This window comes from Sus scrofa, chromosome 8 (assembly GCF_000003025.6).
Source record: "Sus scrofa isolate TJ Tabasco breed Duroc chromosome 8, Sscrofa11.1, whole genome shotgun sequence".
NCBI lineage: Eukaryota > Metazoa > Chordata > Mammalia > Artiodactyla > Suidae > Sus > Sus scrofa.
The window spans coordinates 50,908,679-50,927,935 of record NC_010450.4 but is presented as its reverse complement, the minus strand read 5'-3'; the positions used below and the strand labels follow the sequence as shown (position 1 = coordinate 50,927,935).

General features: G+C 35.2%; 1 protein-coding gene across 4 annotated transcripts in view; it reads left to right on the top strand.

Annotated features, from left to right (window-relative positions):
* Nucleotides 1-19,257, top strand: part of FSTL5 (follistatin like 5) — a 788,662-nt gene that overhangs the window by 124,998 nt on the left and 644,407 nt on the right. For 2 of the 4 annotated variants that reach the window (XM_021101310.1, XM_021101308.1), the window contains exon 3: nt 16,242-16,272. In XM_021101310.1, coding sequence (XP_020956969.1) covers nt 16,242-16,272 — 31 coding nt within the window. Of the gene's footprint in view, nt 1-16,238; nt 16,273-19,257 lie in introns of all 4 variants that reach the window. The other 2 variants (XM_021101309.1, XM_021101307.1) reach the window with 1 other exon arrangement.

Below are 19,257 nucleotides of genomic sequence, written 5' to 3'. Positions count from 1 at the left end.
TATGTATTGCAAATTTTTAAAATTCAAACTCCACCTTTTTCTTTTAGAAAAAAATAAATAATATTAAAAATTAAATAGATGTATCTTTTCAATGTTTCTAAATTTATGCTAGATACCTTTCATAATGGGATATTCTTTACAATATTTTTTAATATAATGATTTTTATTTTCATCCATTATAACTAGTTTACAGGGTTCTTCAATTTTTTACTGTACAGCATGGTGACCCAGTTACACATACATGTATACATTCCTTTTTAATCACATTAACTTGCTCCATCATAAGTGACCAGACAGAGTCCCCAGTGCTACACAGCAAGATCTCATTGCTAATCCATTTCAAAAGCAATAGTTTTCATCTATTAACTCCAAGGACCCAGCCATCCAACTCCCTGCACCTCCTTCTTGGCAACCACAAGTCTGTTCTCCAAGTCCATGATTTCCTTTTCTGTGGAAAGTTTCATTTGTGCAATATATTAGATTCCAGATATAAGTGATATCACATGGTATTTGTCATTCTCTTTCTGACTTACCACACTCAGTATGAGAGTCTCTAGTCCCATCCATATTGCTGCAAATGGCATTATTTTGTTCTTTTCTATGGCTGAGTAGTATTCCATTGTGTCTATATACCACATCTTCCTAATTCAATCATCTGTTGATGGACATTTGCGTTGTTGCCATGTCTTGGCTATTGTGAATAGTGCTGCAGTGAACATGTGGGTGCATGTATTTTTCAAGGAAAGTTTTTTTTTTTTTTTTTTTTTTTTTGTCTTTTGTCTTTTTTGTCTTTTGTTGTTGTTGTTGTTGTTGTTGCTATTTCTTGGGCCGCTCCCGCGGCATATGGAGGTTCCCAGGCTAGGGGCCGAGTCGGAGCTGTAGCCACCGGCCTACTCCAGAGGCACAGCAACGCAGGATCCGAGCTGCGTCTGCAACCTACACCACAGCTCACGGCAACGCCGGATCCTTAACCCACTGAGCAAGGGCAGGGACCGAACCCGCAACCTCATGGTTCCTAGTCGGATTCGTTAACCACTGCGCCACGACGGGAACTCCCAAAGGAAAGTTTTGTCCAGATAGATGCCCAGGAGTGGGATTCCTGGGTCATATGGTAGTTCTATGTATATATTTCTAAGGTACCTCCATACTGTTCTCCATAATAATTGTACCAGCTTACATTCCCACAAACAATGCAGGATGGTTCCCTTTTCTCCACACCCCCTCCAGCATTTGCTATTTGTGGACTTATGAATGATGGCCATTCTGACAGGTGTGAGGTAGTATCTCCTGGTGGTTTTGATTTGCATTTCTCTAATAATCAGGGATGTTGAGCATTTTCTCATGTGCTTGTTGGCCATCTGTTTATCTTCCTTGGAGAACAGTCTATTCAGGTCTTTTGCCCATTTTTCCATTGGGTGGTTGGCTTTTTTGCTGTTAAGTTGTATCAGTTGCTCGTATATTCAGAGATTAAGCCCTTGTCAGTTGCATCATTTGAAACTATTTCCTCCCATTCTGTAGTTGTCTTTTTGTTTTCTTTTTGGTTTCCTTTGCTGTGCAAAAGCTTGTCAGTTTGATTAGGTCCTATTGGCTTATTTTCGCTTTTATTTCTGTTGCTTTGGGAGACTGACCTGATAAAACATTTGTAAGGTTGATGTCAGAGAATGTTTTGCCTATGTTCTCTTCCAGGAGTTTGATGGTGTCTTGTCTTATATTTAAGTCTTTCAGCCATTTTGAGTTTATTTTTGTGCATGGTGTGAGGGTGTGTTCTAGTTCCATTGATTTGCATGCAGCTGTCCAGGTTTCCCAGAAATGCTTGCTGAAGAGACTGTCTTTCCTCTACAATATTTAATTAAAATTATTAAAACTGGACTTCCCATCATGGCTAAATGATAGCAAACCTGACTATTATCCCTGAGGACATGTATTCAATCCCTGGCCTAGCTCAGTGGGTAAGGATCTGCATTGCTGTGGGCTGTGGTGTACGTCACAGATGCAGCTCAGACCCTGCAGCATTGTTGTGGCTGTGGTGCAGGCCACTATCTGCAGCTCTGATCTGAGCCCTAGCCTGAAAATTCCCATATACCTGTGGCTCTAAAAAGACAAAAAAATTGTCAAAATTAAATTATTTTCTTTTCCTTTCGACTGTACAGCTTCAAAAAAGTGACCTAACAACCTACATTAATTTTACATTTTTACCATACTTCAATTCAGTCTAATAATAATAATATAAAGTATTAATACTACAAGAATCATCTATAGACTTGTTTTTAATCTTAAAAATTAGAGTTTAGGTAAAATAATATTTTCTTCTGGCATTTTAAAAAATCTTCAAATCTATATTCATTATGAAATAAATGAATAATTTTATATGGAGAGGAGTGCTCATATATGTTTGAAACATGTATGGGCTTTTAATGAATAATTTCCCTTTTGATTATTTTGTTATCTACTCTGCTTATGTGTCTTTGTGATATTTCCTATATAAAATACCTTACCACTTAATTCCTTATTTCTACATGCCACTTTTTCTGCCATGGATGCTCATAATTTCTTCATCTGTTTATGCTCACTTTTTAAGATCCAGTTTGTTTATGTCTTTCAAGAGTCAATCAGCCAGGAGTTCCCACTGTGGTGCAGTGGGTTAAGAATCCAACTGCAGCAGCTGAGGTCAATGAGGAGGTCCAGGGTCAATACCTATCATGGCCCAGTGGGTTAAAGGATCTTACATTGCCCCAGCTGCAGTTAGTTTGCAGTGGCAGCTCAGATTCAATCCCTGGTCTGGGAACCTCCATATGCTGTGGGTGCAGCCATAAAATTAAAAATAAAAAAAAGACTCAGTTAGCTAAAGATATCCTTTGTGAGACTCTAGGCAAATCCTTAATGATTGTAGTTGACACAATGTGTAGTGATTGTTTATTCATATGACTTATCCATTTAACTTGAATACACACACCACAGGAACACAAATCTTAAAACAGAAAATCTTCCTGATATTTACAATTATATTTAAAACATAAATTCAGAGTTCCTGTCCTGGCTCAGCAGATTAAGAACCTAACTAGTATCCATGAAGATGTGAATTCAATCACTGTATCAGTAGGCATAAGGATCTGGTATTGCCATGAGCTGTTGTGTAGGTCAAAGACGTGACTTGGATTTGGCATTGCCATGGCTGTGGCCTAGGCCAGCAGCTGCAGTTCCAATTTGACCTGGGAACTTCTATCTGCCACAGGTGTAGCCCTTAAAAAAATTAGATTTAAAACATAAATGCAATTAATTATATATTTGTCATTGTAATCTTTGATTTTATTTTAAATGAAATACAAATAAATGTCCCTCCTAAAGCATCTAAACTTAGTAGTTAAAATTACAATATGTACATAATAAAAGTAAATCCAAATACAAATGAATATCAAAAGAATCTGGCAAACAAATTTAGTTCTAGTTTGATTTATTTTAAAGCCCATGCATGTCTCTCTTGAAAACTTGTTTATAAACTTCAGAATTCCAAGTAATATTTAAACTATCAATCTTTCTTTTTTCTTCCTTAAATTTTTATAAAAATATCAAATATAATATGAATCTGAGATAAGAAGCAACTATAATTTTTACTTTGGAATTAATGACATTACACCAACATATTAAGTCAAAAGAGAAGCAGCTATAGTTTGACCGTCTATAGCTTTTAAAGGTTTTATTTTGAGTGTCTTTTATAGGGTTTGATCTTTTTACATATATCTTTTAATCAAATTTTACATATATTACATGTTCAGCTATTAATGTATATGATAACATTTCTTTAAAAAAAATAAGAAACCTGCTTTCACTTGATGAAGCTGAAACCCACTAGTTGCCCAACTCTATGTAAAATTTACCATCCCACCTCTGCCCCTCCACAAACACTCTGCAGTTCTGTGCTTTTACCAGGCACTCTCATGACTCCTTAACTTTGTCCCTGCTATTTCTTCCACACAGAATTCCACTCTTCCCTTTGCTCTAGAGATCATCTTACAACCTCATCTTCTCTGTGTCCAACTCCCCCCCCATCTCCAGACTCCCAAAGCTTCCCTTCAGCTGCCTATGTTGAGAGGAGCCATTGCTCCTGAGACCGTGCTCTCTAGAGTTTATACAAAATTCTAATATCAAATGTCATTTTATTTCATAAGTTTTTTGTCTTTTGCTCATCCCTCTACCAAGCTGTTAACATTCTGGAGTTCAGACACTCTGCTAGGAATGGTGCCCACTCTCCTGCAGGTATTTTTTCAGACCATTTGCAAATAAAAACATTTAATTCCCAGAATTGGCAGCTTCTGTGAGAAATGAATAAAGGTTAAGAAAATCAAATCTTTGTGGGGGTGCTATTTTAGATAGAATGATCAGAGATTGAGGCTTGTTGAAGAGTGATATGAAATCAGAAACATGATTCACATACCAAGGGGAATTACTTTAAATAAAAGATAAGATCGTGATTAAACTAAGACTAAGACTAAAAATCCACAATCGGGAGTTCCCATGGTGGCTCAGCAGAAACGAATCTGACTAGTATCCATAAGGACATGGGTTTGGTCCCTAGCCTCGCTTAGTGGGTTAAGGATCTGGCATTGTCCTGAGCTGTGATGTAGGTCACAGATGTGGCTAGGATCTGGTATCACTGCAGCCTAGCTGCAGCTCTGATTAGACCCCCAGCCTGGGAACCTCCATGTGAGGTGGGTGTGGCCCTAAAAAGACAAAAACAGAAACATAAAGCAATTGCAGTACATTGAAAATACATCAGTAAATCCAAGATTTAGGAGGCCAGATATAGGGCATGATGAGTGCCAATATGTCTTATTTTCAAATCATTTTATAATTAAATTGCCACCGACAAATATGTTTTGGGAAAGAATGTGCATGCCTGTATGCATGTGGGTTTGTGGGTGTGGGGGGTGGGTGGGTGCATGTATGTGTGTGTGTTGGAGGCCTGAGAAGGGAGCTCATGTATTCAAGGGAATGAATTTGTCAGAATAGCACAGAAGAAATTTGTTACAGGATTGTGGCGGACTGGCTATATTGAAAAAGTCACCTATTTCCAATTTTCATGAATTTACAACCCATATTACTGAATAGCTCTAGTAAATATTTTTTAATAACCTTTAATATTTTATATTATTTATTATCATATTTTTACCAACCTAGCACATGAAAATGTTAAACAAATATATATTGAACATGAGTACTCTACTGCAAATTATCATTTCACAAATTCTGTTTGTTGGTATTTGTCTGGGGAACAAGTATCATTTACATCAAAGATGAAGAGTTCTGAGAAAGAATTTAAACTAGGTAGTCTTCTAAAATTAATAATCTTTACCTTTATGTATATTTGCCACCAAAATTTATATTTACTTGTGCTTCATCCCCTTCTGTTGACTGTTTTCACTGTTAGTATCCAGTGGTACTTAGTCATAAGCTTAGATTTATATATTTCTGCCTGAGATTCCATAGCAATACTGTATATTCACATAAGGCCATCTTTGGTGAATGATGATATCAATTTACTTTGAGAAAAAGTGTGAATAATATGAATTAGAAGAAACACTTTGGCTAGACCCATCACTTTTGATTCCTACAGACTCAGTTGCATCTTTTGTTAATTTAAAAATTTAAGTTTAGTTGATTCATTCTGGGACTTTTTTTTAACACACCAGTGAAAATCTTCTTTACATTTTATTTTTCTTAAATTCTCTGATGACAGTTATTTATTTTTTTCAGCACATGATCAACCTAAACACAGTTTGTGTGTGCTTCATTAGACATGTTAGCCCAGGAAAAATAAATAAGTTAAAATACTTTCCCAGCCCCCAACTTTAAGGAAGTCTAGAGTCTCCCAGCCTGTCACACATTCAACCAAAGGAATGAATAAGGAGGAGTTGTTAAGAAGAAAACAACTTTCTGATGTGTTCCTGTTAATTATATACATGGCATGGCCTTACCATCTGTTTATTATGAATGGCCAGATGCAAACTGAGTCACAGGCGTCTGAGGACAAACAATAGCCACCCCAAAATCCTTCTGTTTCTTCATCACTCTCATATTAAGGCTCCTGCATTTTATGCACCTTATGACCCTGCCTTCCTTCAGGTAGTGTAGAAAAGTTATTTTCATGTATATTTCACTGAAAGAATAAGTGCAGGCTCTCCTCTCAAAGTCAGAAGAAATAGGTTTACTTTTTAAGGAAGCAATTCAAGTCTGCCTGCACTGGTTCCATTCTTACATCTATGTGAAGGGAAGCCTATGGGATTCCTGGTACAGACCCAAGGGCACATCTGTAGCCTCCTTAATCTAACATCACCCATATGCAAATTAGAAAAGAGTATCCATGGGTGTTACCAGTATAGGGTTCATACCTTTGTCCTTAAGATGATTTAAGCTTTATAGCATAAAGTGGGAGAAGAATCTACTGATAGTCTGATGTTTATAACTCAATGCTGCTATAATAGAGATGATGTACTTAGCAGTTAGATGAGTTCTTATTTCCCCAGAGAGCAGTGAGAGGGAAGGTACCAGGTAACCTATGTTTGAAGATCTTATGGTCAGATATTTAGTTTTAGTGTTGGATTATAAGAAGTCAATTGTTATCGTAGAGGTATCATCATATGTTAATAAATGTCATACCAAAATCTAAATACTAGGTAAGAAATATTCTTACTAACATTTTCTAGAGTGATAACATTCTTCCCTTTGAAAAGACCAGTAACATGTGTGTTACTGTTATTTGGCTATATTTTAATTTGCCTAGATCCTTTACTACCAAATCTCATTTTAAGAACCATTGATTCCAACTTAATTTTAATTTTATCCTGACTTAGCTAAGTTCCATTTATTATATTTTTTAACATTTAAGAGATCATATCTTATCATCATATGTGTCCTCTGAATCCATACTTCTCTCCCCAGATTGTCTTTTTTGATCTTTAACATTTGGTCCACAAGGATCTATTTGCCCAGTTCTACCACTAGCTGGATTTCATGAAGTCTGTTTATTTAATCAGTATAGAACTTTGGGATTCTTCCAGGAAATGATGTGGTACAAAGTGAAAATGAATCCTTTGTTATTATTTAACTTTGATACATGGCCGAAAATATATTTCTTCATTTAAGACGAGACCTCTTTGTCACTAAGTCTTTTGAAATAATATTAAAATTGAGTTATAGCAAGTGATTGGCATTCTGCTCTTATGAACAAGACCCAAGTTTTCCCAGTTTAAGTATGTTTCTCAAATGTGTCACACAGGGTAACAAATCTTTCTGACCTCATAAAAGTTCTCACATAAATAGTTACAATTGTCTTCTTAACAGTTTCTCATTTAAAAATTAACCTTTAAAACATTAAGTAACAGTTTGTAGAATGAAATTGTGGAAAATATATATTGCCAAATGAATAATACAATATTTTAGCTTTAGAAACAAATTAGAATGGCTGTTACATTAGAAATCCTACATTGTGGATATACATAATTTATATTTATATAGTTATAGTATAAATATAAATATAATATATAGTTATAATATAATATAAACATATATGTAATATTAATATTTAAATACATATTGCATGATTAATATTTAAATGCATGTTATATGTAAATATATGTATATACTATGTATACTGACAGGGTTATATTACAAGTTTGAGAACAAATGTTCTCTTCCTACCTTATAAGTCTGTTCCTATTCTTCCCAGTCTATTAAATTAAATGAATTACTAATTTATCTCATTTAAACACAGGATTTTTAAGCATTTCCCATTTGTAGAATATTTAAAGATATTTCATTGGTAATTTATAATTATATATAATGCAGAATTGAGTCTTAAAAAGAGTATAATAAAATGAAATATGAATGAGTATTTAGCCTAGTTAACTGTAGTTAAAATAGAGCTAAGATCTGTATCACTACATTTTTTGTTTGTTTGTTTTGCTTTTAGGGCTGCCCCCATGGTAGGTATATGGAAGTTCAGGTTAGGGAGCAAATTGGAACTGTAGCTGCAGGCCTTCACCACAGTCATGGCAACAAAGGATCTGAGCTGTGTCTGCGACCCCGCCAGTGTTCACGGCAAAGCCGGATCCTTAACCCACTGACTGAGGCCAGGGATCTAATCCACATCCTCATGGATACTAGCCATATTCATTTCCACTGAGCCACGAGAGGAACTCCTTTCACTATTTGCTTTCAATGGCAAGACAATTAGGATTTCAACACCAGGAGTTTTACTCACCTGTTCTCAAAAAAAAAAAAAAAAAAAAAAGCTTTTGAAATCTGACAAAATTTCTGACAAACCATTCTGATCCTCCACTCAGCTGACCTTCCTTCAATTGCATAAAGAAAATAAATAATCACGTATTGAATATGTTCATTTTGTTATATCAAACCTACAGAACTCCTACATCTATAACCATGCCTTTCTTTGTAACCAGTTATATGAGAGGAACTGGTTGTCCTTCTCACTGAATTTTATCTCCGTGTATGTTCTGTATCACGTCTACTTTTCCAATAACCTTATAAAGTAAGTTTAATCATTTTTCTTTTATCTTAATGCCCTCAGTTTCTACTCTGTGTATTCCATCATTTAGATATTCTCATTTATTACCAATACAAACAATATAGTATACATTTATTCAAAATGAAACAAAAAGGCAAATGAGCAAAACAAACACAATACCTCTATGGACTTCCCTTTACTCTCACCTAGACGCTACCCCCAGATCATTTTTTCCCTGTCATGTTTCTCTCTTCGAATTTACTACTTCACAAATTTCTCAATCACCGTCTCTCCTTGAATAACTCCCATTTTTAATTTTATTATATTAAAGTATAGTTGATTTGCAATGTTCCTTCAATTTCTGCTGTACAGCAAAGTTACACAGCCACCAACACAAATGCTTTTTTGGATTGACTTCTTTTTCTTTTTCTTTTTCTTTTTTATTAGAGTATAGTTTATTTACCATGCTGTGCCAATTTACCATGCTGTGCCAATTTCTGCCATACAGCATTGTGATATATATATATATATCACAACATCATTTTTTCTTATACCATCTTCCATCATGTTCTATCCCAAGAGATAGGATATAGTTCCCTGTGCAATACAGTAAGACCTCCATTCAAAATGTAGTAGTTTGCATTTACTAGCCCCAGACTACCTATCCATCCCACTTTCTCCCCCTCTCCCCTGTCAAACACAAGTCTTCTCTCCATGTTTGAGATCTGTTTCTATTTTGTAGATAGGATCATTTGTGCCATATTTTAAATTACACATGTAAATGATATCATGTGTTATTTGTCTTTCTCTTTCTGACTTACTTCACTTAGTACAAGAATCTCTTTTTTTTTTTTTTTTTTTTTTTTTTTTTTTTTTTTTTTTTTTTTTTTGTCTTTTGTCTTTTTGTCTGTTGTTGTTGTTGCTATTTCTTGGGCCGCTCCCGCGGCATATGGAGGTTCCCAGGCTAGGGGTCGAATCGGAGCTGTAGCCACCAGCCTACGCCAGAGCCACAGCAACGCGGGATCCGAGCCGCGTCTGCAACCTACACCACAGCTCACGGCAACGCCAGATCCTTAACCCACTGAGCAAGGGCAGGGACCGAACCCGCAACCTCATGGTTCCTAGTCGGATTCGTTAACCATTGCGCCACGACGGGAACTCCAGTACAAGAATCTCTAGTTGCATCTGTGTTGCTGAAAGTGGCATTATTTTATTCTTTTTATAGCTGAGAAGTATTTCATTGTGTGTATGTACCAAATATTCTTAATCCATTCATTTGTAGATGGACATTTAGATACTCCTATTTTACTTTCAAGATCAAACACCACTGACTTTTTTAAGCATATGTCAATACATCTGATGGGCATTGTCTTAGACCTAATTATTCTAGAGAAGTCGAAAGAATTTTTTACTATTGAAAATTTCTTTTTTATTTATTCTAGGATGCCATGATTCCTTGTTCTCTTGTTTTCTCTCCTACAATTTGTCTATATTCTCATTCTCTTTTGCTGGTTAACTTGACTTTGTATTTTTCTTAAACTGTTGGCAAAATTGTTTTAGATCCTTCGGCTCTCCTGTATTTTCTCCAGGTGCAGTACTGATAGCTTATGCATAGACTGGTGATTTTTAAATATATGTATCTTGTTGAAATATCTCCCATGACTTCTAGATATTTTGACCATCATCCTACTTTGCATCTTCAGAATGTTATCCAAAGTAAAATCACAGTTGGATATCAAACACAGAAAAATTTCAGGCTCTTCACTCTTAAGAGACAGAGTAGACAGGGATTATTTTACATGTTTAAATTGCTAGAAGAATACACAGTTGAGGAAGATGAGGAAGATGGTCAAAGAAGTAATGGCAGTTCAGTTTAGTTTTGCACATGGCAGGCAGGCTATTATTAGGAATCCAAGTAGAGATGTCAAAAATACAGCTGAATATTTGAATCTGAAGTTCAGTGGTGAGGATTTGCTAGATATAAACTTAAGTCTCTTTAGGAAAAGTATGTCACTTGAGGCCAGAAGAGTAGCTAAGATTGCCAAATGAATGAGGCATACAGAAGAGACATAAAGACTCAGAGCCTAGGAAAGTAGTATTTAGAAATTGAGGAGATGAGGAGGAATCAGTGAAGGAGATAGAAGAGTGGAAACCAGATAAGACGAAAATTCACAAAGTGGGGCAAGGCCAGAAGGAAAGCCAAGAAGGTATAAAAGTGTTTCTTATTTGGCCATCTTCCTTATCTTATGAGGAGTAACCACATTCTTCAGTGGCTCAAACCCTTGAGATCACCCTAATCTGTTCAGAATCTCACACCCATCACTTATTCTATCAACTCTTTACAGCTATACCTAACACTCCAATTCCACTGGTACCACTCACTTCTTTTTCATTATTACTCAATGAATTTATTACATTCGTAGTTGTAATAAAATCATCACAAACCAATTTTATAGTATTTCCATTCCACAACCCCAGCGCATCCCCCCTCTCCCCAAACTGTCTCCTCTGGAGACCATAAGTTTTTCAAAGTCTGTGAGTCAGTATCCATTCTGCAAAGAAGATCATTCTGTCCTTCTTTCAGATTCCACATGTCAGTGAAAGCATTTGATGTTGCTGTCTCATTGTATGGCTGACTTCACTTAGCATGATAATTTCCAGGTCCATCCATGTTGCTAAAAATGCCACTATTACACGCATTTTAATAGCTGAGCAATATTCCATTGTGTATATGTACCACATCTTCTTGGTCCACTCCTCCGTCAATGGAAATTTAGGTTGTTTCCATGTCTTGGCTATTGAAAATAGTGCTGCAATGAATATTGGAGTACATGTGTCTTTTCAAGTCATGGTTTTCTCTGGATAGATGCCCAGGAGTGGGATTGCTGGATCAAATGGTAGTTCTATTTGTAGTTTTCTGAGGAATATCCATACAGTTTTCCACAGTAGTTGCACCAATTTACAATCCCACCAACAGCATACTAGGGTTCCTTTTCCTCCACACCCTCTCCAGCACTAATTGTTTGTAGACTTTTTGATGATGGCAATTCTGGCTGGTGTAGGATGGTACCTCTTAGTAGTTTTGGTTTGCATTTCTCTAATAATAAGTGATGTTGAACAACTTTTAATGTGTTTTTTTGGGCCATTTGTGTGTCTTCTTTGGAGAATTGTCTGTTTAGATCTGTCCATTTTTTGATGTGGTTGTTTGTTTTTTGTTATTAAGCTGCAGAAGGTGTTTATAAATTTTGGAGATTAATCCCTTGTTAGTTGATTCATTTGCAATGATTTTCTCCCATTCTGTGGGTTGTCTTATTTAAGCAAATGACAACAAAGATATGACACTCCAAAACCTATGGGATGCAGCAAAAAAACGTTCTAAGAGGAAAGTTTATAGCAATACAAGTCCACCTCCGGAAACAAGAAAGTGCTCAAATAAAAAAGCTGACTATACATCTAAAGAAGCTTGAGAGAGAAGAACAGACAAGACCTAAAGTTAGTAGAAGGAAATAAATCATAAAGATCTTGGCAGAAATCAATGAAATAGAAGCAAAGAAAACCATAGAAAAGATCAATGAAACAAAAATCTAGTTCTTTGAAAAGAACAAGAAAATTGATAAACCCTTAGCCATACTTATCAAGGAAAAAAGAGAGAAGACTCAAATCAATAAAATTAGAAATGAAAAAGAAGAAGTAACAGCAGACATCACAGAAATACAAAGGATCATAAGAGACTACTATCTGCAACTATACGCCAATAAAATGGAAAACCTAGAAGAAATGGACAAATTCTTAGAAAAGTACAATATTCCAAGACTAAACCAAGAGGAAATAGAAAAGATGAATGGACCAATCACAAGAACTGAAAAATTGAAACTGTGATTAAAAAACTTCAAACAAACAAAAGTCCAGGTCCAGATGGCTTCACAGGTGAATTCTATCAAACATTTAGAGAAGAGCTAACACCTCTCCTTCTGAAACTATTCCAAAAACTTACAGAGGAAGGGATACTCCCAAACTCATTTTATAAGGCCACCATCACCCTGATACCAAAACCAGACAAAGATACCACAAAAAAAGAAAACTACAGGCCAATTTCACTGATAAACATCAAGGCAAAAATCCTCACCAAAATACTAGCAAACTGCATCCAACAATACATTAAAGGGATTGTACATCATGATCAAGTGGGATTTGTCCTAGGGATGCAAGGGTTCTTCAATATCCACAGATCAATCAGTGAGATACACCACATTAGCAAACTGAAAAATAAAAACCATATGATCCTCTCAATAGATGTGGAAAAAGCCTTTGACAAAATCCTACACACATTTCTGATAAAAACCCTTCAGAAAGTGGGCATAGTGGGAACCCACGTCAACATAATAAAGGCCATATATGACAAACCCAGAGCTAAATCATTCTCAATGGTTAAAAGCTGAAACAATTTCTGCTGAGATAGGAACAAGACAAGGATGTCTGCTCTCACCACTACTCTTCAACATAGTTTTGGAAGTCCTAGCCATGGCAATCAGAGAAGTAAAAGAGATAAAAGGAATCCAAATTGGAAAGGAAGAAGTAAAACTATCACTATTTGCAGATGACATGATACTATACCTAGAGAATCCTAAAGACTCTACCAGAAAACTGTTAGAACTCATCCATGAATTTAGCAAAGTCGCAGGATACAAAATTAATACTCAAAAATTGATGGCATTTCTATACACTAACAAGGAAAGAGCAGAAAGAGAAATTAGGGAAGCAGTCCCATTTGCCATCACATCCAAAAGAATAAAATACCTAGGAGTAAACCTAGCTAAAGAGCCAAAAGACCTGTACTCTGAAAACTATAAGCCACTGATGAAAGAAATCAAAGATGACACAAATAGATGGAAAGACATATAATGCTCTTGGATTGGAAGAGTTAATCTTATCAAAATGACTATACCACCTAAGGCAATCTATGGATTCAATGCAATCCCTATCAAATTACCAGGGACATTTTTCACAGAACTCGAACAAAATATTTTAAAGTTTGTTTGGAAGCACAAAAGACCCAGAATAGCCAAAGACATCCTGAAAAAGAAAAATGGAGCTGGAGGAATCAGGCTCCCGGACTTCAGACTATACTACAAAGCAACAATCATCAAAACCATATGGTACTGGCACAAAGACAGAAATATAGATCAGTGGAACAGGATAGAAAGCCCAGAATTCAACCCACGCACCTTCAGCCAACTAATCTATGACAAAGGAGCCAAGAATATACAATGGAGAAAGGACAGCTTGTTCATTTAGTGGTGCTGGGAAAACTGGACACCACATGGAAAAGAATGAAATGAGAACACTCCCTAACACCATACACAAAAATACTGGGAAAACTGGACACCACATGGAAAAGAATGAAATGAAAACACTCCCTAACACCATACACAAAAATAAACTCCAAATGGATTAAATACCTAGATATAAGACCAGACACTATCAAACTCTTAGAGGAAAACAGGCCAAACACTCTCTGACATGAATGGTAGCAACATCTTCTCAGATCCACTTCTTATAGTAATGTCAGTAAAAAACAAAAATAAATGAATAGGACCTAATTAGACTGAAAAGGTTCTGCACAGCAAAGGCACCACACCCTTCTAAATGCTTATCAGCTCCCAACAGGATTACGGCAATACTATCTCTGCTGGTCCTTCTAATTTGTATATCCCCTGTTCAAACTGTTCTCAATAGCCAGAATGATGCTACTGAAATGTAACATAGATGATGTTACTCCCCTGAGAAAAAGTGTTCCATGCTTTTTCAGCTCTCTCAGTGCAAAAATTGATGAATTAACTGATACCCCCAATGATGGTCTGTCTATCCCTGCTGCCTCCCTTTCTGTACTTCCAACTAAACTCCCCTTAATCAGTCTTCCTTGTCACACAGTTCCCCTTGGTATTTTTGACAATGCCAAGACCTCCTTATCTCAGGAAATTTGCAAATTTTTTTTTTTATCTCCAAAAACATGTTTTCCTGTCATGGTGCAGTGGAAATGAATCCAACTAGGAACCAAGAGATTGTGGGTTCGATCCCTGGCCTCATTCAGTGGGTTATGGATCCAGCGTTGCTGTGGCATAGGCCAGCAGCTGTAGCTCTGATTAGACCCCTAGCCTGGCAACCTCCATATGCTGTGGGTATGGCCCTAAAAGGACAAAAGAAAAAAAAAAATGTTTTCCCCAGATAGATGCTTGGATCATCCTCTCATCTTAGAGTTTTTCAGAAGTTATTTGTCATTGTAGACCTGTGTAAAACTGAAGACACTCACTCCAAACTGCTAGAACTTAATGGTATACTTTTTTCTATATAGAACTTACTGCTATTTATGTAACAATTAGTTTCCGAAAGGACACACTTTGTTTTCTGTTTTGTTCACGCTTCATACTCTTGTCACCTGGAAGAGTGTCTGGCACATAAAAGTGATCTATATAAATTTGTTGAAAGAATGAATGATTAAGTGAATGAATGAATGAATGGCAAAAGAGGAGAGAGAGAGAACAGCGGAGAGAGAACAGAGAGATTTTTTCATTGATACCAATGTGGAAAATGTAAGCCTACTTGCCTGTAATTATAAAACAATAACATATATTTACAGTCATTTATATTGAAATTTTAGTTTAAATGGACCCCAGGAGCTTGAAATTAAATCAGAACTGGAAAAAAAAAAACAGTTAATTGAAAAGGAGAGTGCAGAATTTAAACACAAAGGCTGGAAGGGTTAGGAAAAGAGATTTAGAACACAAAATATTACAAGTCCAATAGAACCATACATTGGGTTAGCTGGTTCAATAAATACACATTTGTCAATATGCATTTTTATGCTCAAAATATGACTCTAGAGTGAATGCCTACAACAAAATAAGTTATCTATATTTTACTGTTTATAAATTTTACCAAAATTTATTGACATTGTACAATTCTGCAGTTATGTATACTTCTGTATATAATTTTTACCAGAAACATAATATTTCAAAATTATTTTAGTATGAGACATTGAAACTTTTAGACAGAGTAAAACTATGCTTGAATATTAATCAAGAAGTTATAGAGTGCACAATTTCTGCTTAAGTACTTGAAAGCAAGCTAATTCTTCTGGGGTTGCCTGGTAACTAATAAAGGGTATGTCAAATTGAAAGACAGGTCTGACTGAAGCAGCTCCGAATAAATAACAGAATTGTTGTCAACTTTAGCCTCAGAGAAGCAAGGGAGAGCCCAATTCTAAGTTAAATTGAAAGAAGGACCATTGAATCATCTTTTTTGTTTTTTTAGGGAATTCTCTATTATTTGCCCTTAAACTTTTTTCTCACCAATAATTTATGATTAACATAGAGACATTAAAAACAAATTCTGAAGATATCATTCATTATCTGTTATAGTTAAGTGGAACAGCCCAAGGAAGGAATTTTTATTTATTTATGTATTTATTAATTAACCATTTATTTATAAATCCATATTCACAGATTGCATTGATTTCTTGGAAATATTTATATCCAGTAAGAATGATTAGAATTCTGATAAAATATTTGACATAAGTATTTTTTAAAGTGAGAATTGTGTTGCAGTGACTCCTGGCATTATGTACAACCAAACATTTTGACAAATTTTTAGTTGTAGTGATTGATATTTTATATCAGGCTGTTGATATAATACTTACAAATTTTTGTTTTATTTCCAGCAGGAAAAAAGTCAAGAAAGTTCAAGAGTCAAAGGTAAGGAATTGTTGTTTTAAGATCATAGTTTTATAATTTGTGTATGTATAGAAGGAAAAAAGTGATTTAATGCTACTACTGAAAATATAGTTAAAAATAAGAAAACAATGAGATTTAAAATTGTCAACATGATTTTAAAGCCACTGTGAACCCTTTGGGAATTCTCCAAGGCCACTGAAGATTTTTATCAAGCTTTCCTTTCTTCATACAGTGCTTTTCAAAACTTCAACCCAATTTTCTGTATATTCTCTGAGTTATTCCAATTGAATTCCTCCACCAACCATTGCCCATAATAGTTGGTGTTGTGTCACACCTGTGATTTAGTAGATGAACCTTTTCAAAATATGTTTCATGGAGAATTAACTGTTGAGTCACTGCTGTCTCACTTTTTCTCTGAAAAAAGTAAATAAATATATGTATTTGTATATTAAAAGCTTTTGCATGGCATGGTCAATCCTAGTTAGACATAGAAAGGCTTTATTCCCCATAAAGACAAGTGTTGAAGTCTTTGCATTGAAATAATAAATTACTCTAAGTGTATTGTAATCATTTAACAAAATATTTCATTAATGTGTACTCCTGCTGATCATACTGATCGAAATTCACAGTTTTTTCCAGAGTTAATCCTTTGGCCTCTCCATTCTTCTTCGACATTTTGAGCATCCTTGCCCATCTGTCCCTTCCCAAAGTTGTCCTAGTCCCAAGCTTAGTTATGGAGCAAAGCACAGATGCTCTGTTTCATTCCATCCTTTTAGCATAAGAAAAAAAAAATATATATATATATATTAGAGTTTTTTAGAATTCCACACAAGTAAATTTAAAAATATAACTGTGGAGAAGTTGCAAAGGTTACCTGTACTCCTGAAATGAAGGTAGGGTAGTTACACTTCTGAGGGTCACTGGCTTGATGACACCAATCTTGCTTATTATAATAAGTCGAAACACAATGACATAATCTTCTCTGTACCTTTTCCTACAATCGAATTACGTATTTTTTTGGTTTGCTCATCTGTATGTGTCTTTATTACTGAAGGATATGAAAAAACATACTTTTAAAAATTCTGCTAAGTATATTTTATTCAAATGACTTAGGTTGTAAGACTGCCCTTCCAGGAATTACCAAACTGTATCTTTTTCAGCAAACTGAAGTATGGCTTGTTAGTTTTATATATGAGATGATTACACTTATTTATCCTCAGAACATTTTTATGAACTCCAAATTTTTCACTTCTGTACAGAAACTGTTCTGTGTGATCTTCATTTAAAAAACATATGCATTATGGAGTTCCCGTCGTGGCTCAGTGGTTAACGAATCTGACTAGGAACCATGAGGTTGTGGGTTCGATCCCTGGTCTTGCCTTGCTTAGTGGGTTAAGGGTCCGGCATTGCCTTGAGCTCTGGTGTAGGTTGCAGACACTGCTCCTATCCCATGTTGCTGTGGCTCTGGCTTAGGCTGGCGGCTACAGCTCTGATTAGACCCGTAGCCTGGGAACCTCCATATGCTGTGGGAGCAGCCCTAGAAAAGGCAAAAAAAAAAAATGCATTGTAAATATACTGAGTGCACATCTTTCTTTGCGTGAAGGGGCCCAGTGTTTCAGACTAATCTTCAATCATATTTATAATTCTGCTATAGTTGAAATAAGATTAGTATAGCTGTCTTTTTTATGCTTCATTACCTTGAGGTACATAAATTATATCATCTGAAATAATAGAAAATATGTTTTTTAACTACTGTCTGGGAACATGTTTTCTTTTATAATGTAATAAAAATTTCAAGACAGTGCCTGCCACTTCTTTCATTCTTATTGGCTGACGGACACATGGTACAGAACCCTCACATAATGTCTTTTAGACTACTGAATTGTAAGTAAATCAGAGATATACAGTTACCCCAGAATGTGTTGCCTAGCTCTGCTTAGAGAAACTCGACATTTTATCTTGAATATTTATGACAATCATCTTGCAATATTATCTTACTTGAAATTATGAATGGTCATTTAAAATATTTTAAACCAATATTAAGAAAAATTGGGGTCATGCAAGCAGTAGGTTACCCATTATTAGATAACAAAAACTCAGAAAAATTACATGTTGCACACTTCTTGGTGATGAATAATTGAAATGTTAGCTATGTCCTCACTTAATTTTAGTAACCAATTCTCAGCTAGTAATTCTGTGGACTTCCACTGTAATCGATAATCTTATTTTCCAGAACTCTTTTATTACATTGTCAAGAATGTATACAGTCCTGTGAAATCAGATTGTTATCATTATACAACTACAGATGTGATAAATTCATTTGAGTAATAAAAAAAAAGAATGTATACAGAGTGAGTCTTTAATTTTCTAATTTCCTACATTTGGTGACTATTTCTGCTTGAAACAGCAAACCTATCCTCATGATACCAGTGGCCTGAAATTATATGAATTCAGAAGCACTGCAATGAAAATTAATCCCTCTTCTACAGAATTATATACACTGAAATGTTTGGAAACTTGCAATTCTGTTGCCAACTGATTATTTGACACTTGTACATGCTCTTATTCTTATTCATGCTGTAATGTTATTTTGATTTAATGTAAAAATCCATATTTATACATATTTTAAAATTCTATTTTGTGGAATTAAACTGACATAATGAATTTCAGTTCAGCAGTTAGCATGCTATTGGAGTCTCAAGTCATTTTCATCTTTGTATTGCCTACTGTTAAACGAGACAAAGGCTAATCTCTATTTAGTACACAGTTCTGAAGTTTACAATTGTTTAAGATATCCTTCCATAAAGCTACATTAAAGATTTTAAGAGATATGAAAATCACAGCACACTTTTAAAAGAAGGAGCAACTAACTATTTAGGAAGCCATATTTCACACTGTTCTCCAGTAACATTCATACAAGTTAAAATAGAGCATTAATGTATTTAAAATCCATTGAAATTTTTATAAATATTATTGAGAAATAATTTTCTTTGAAGAATAGTTCTA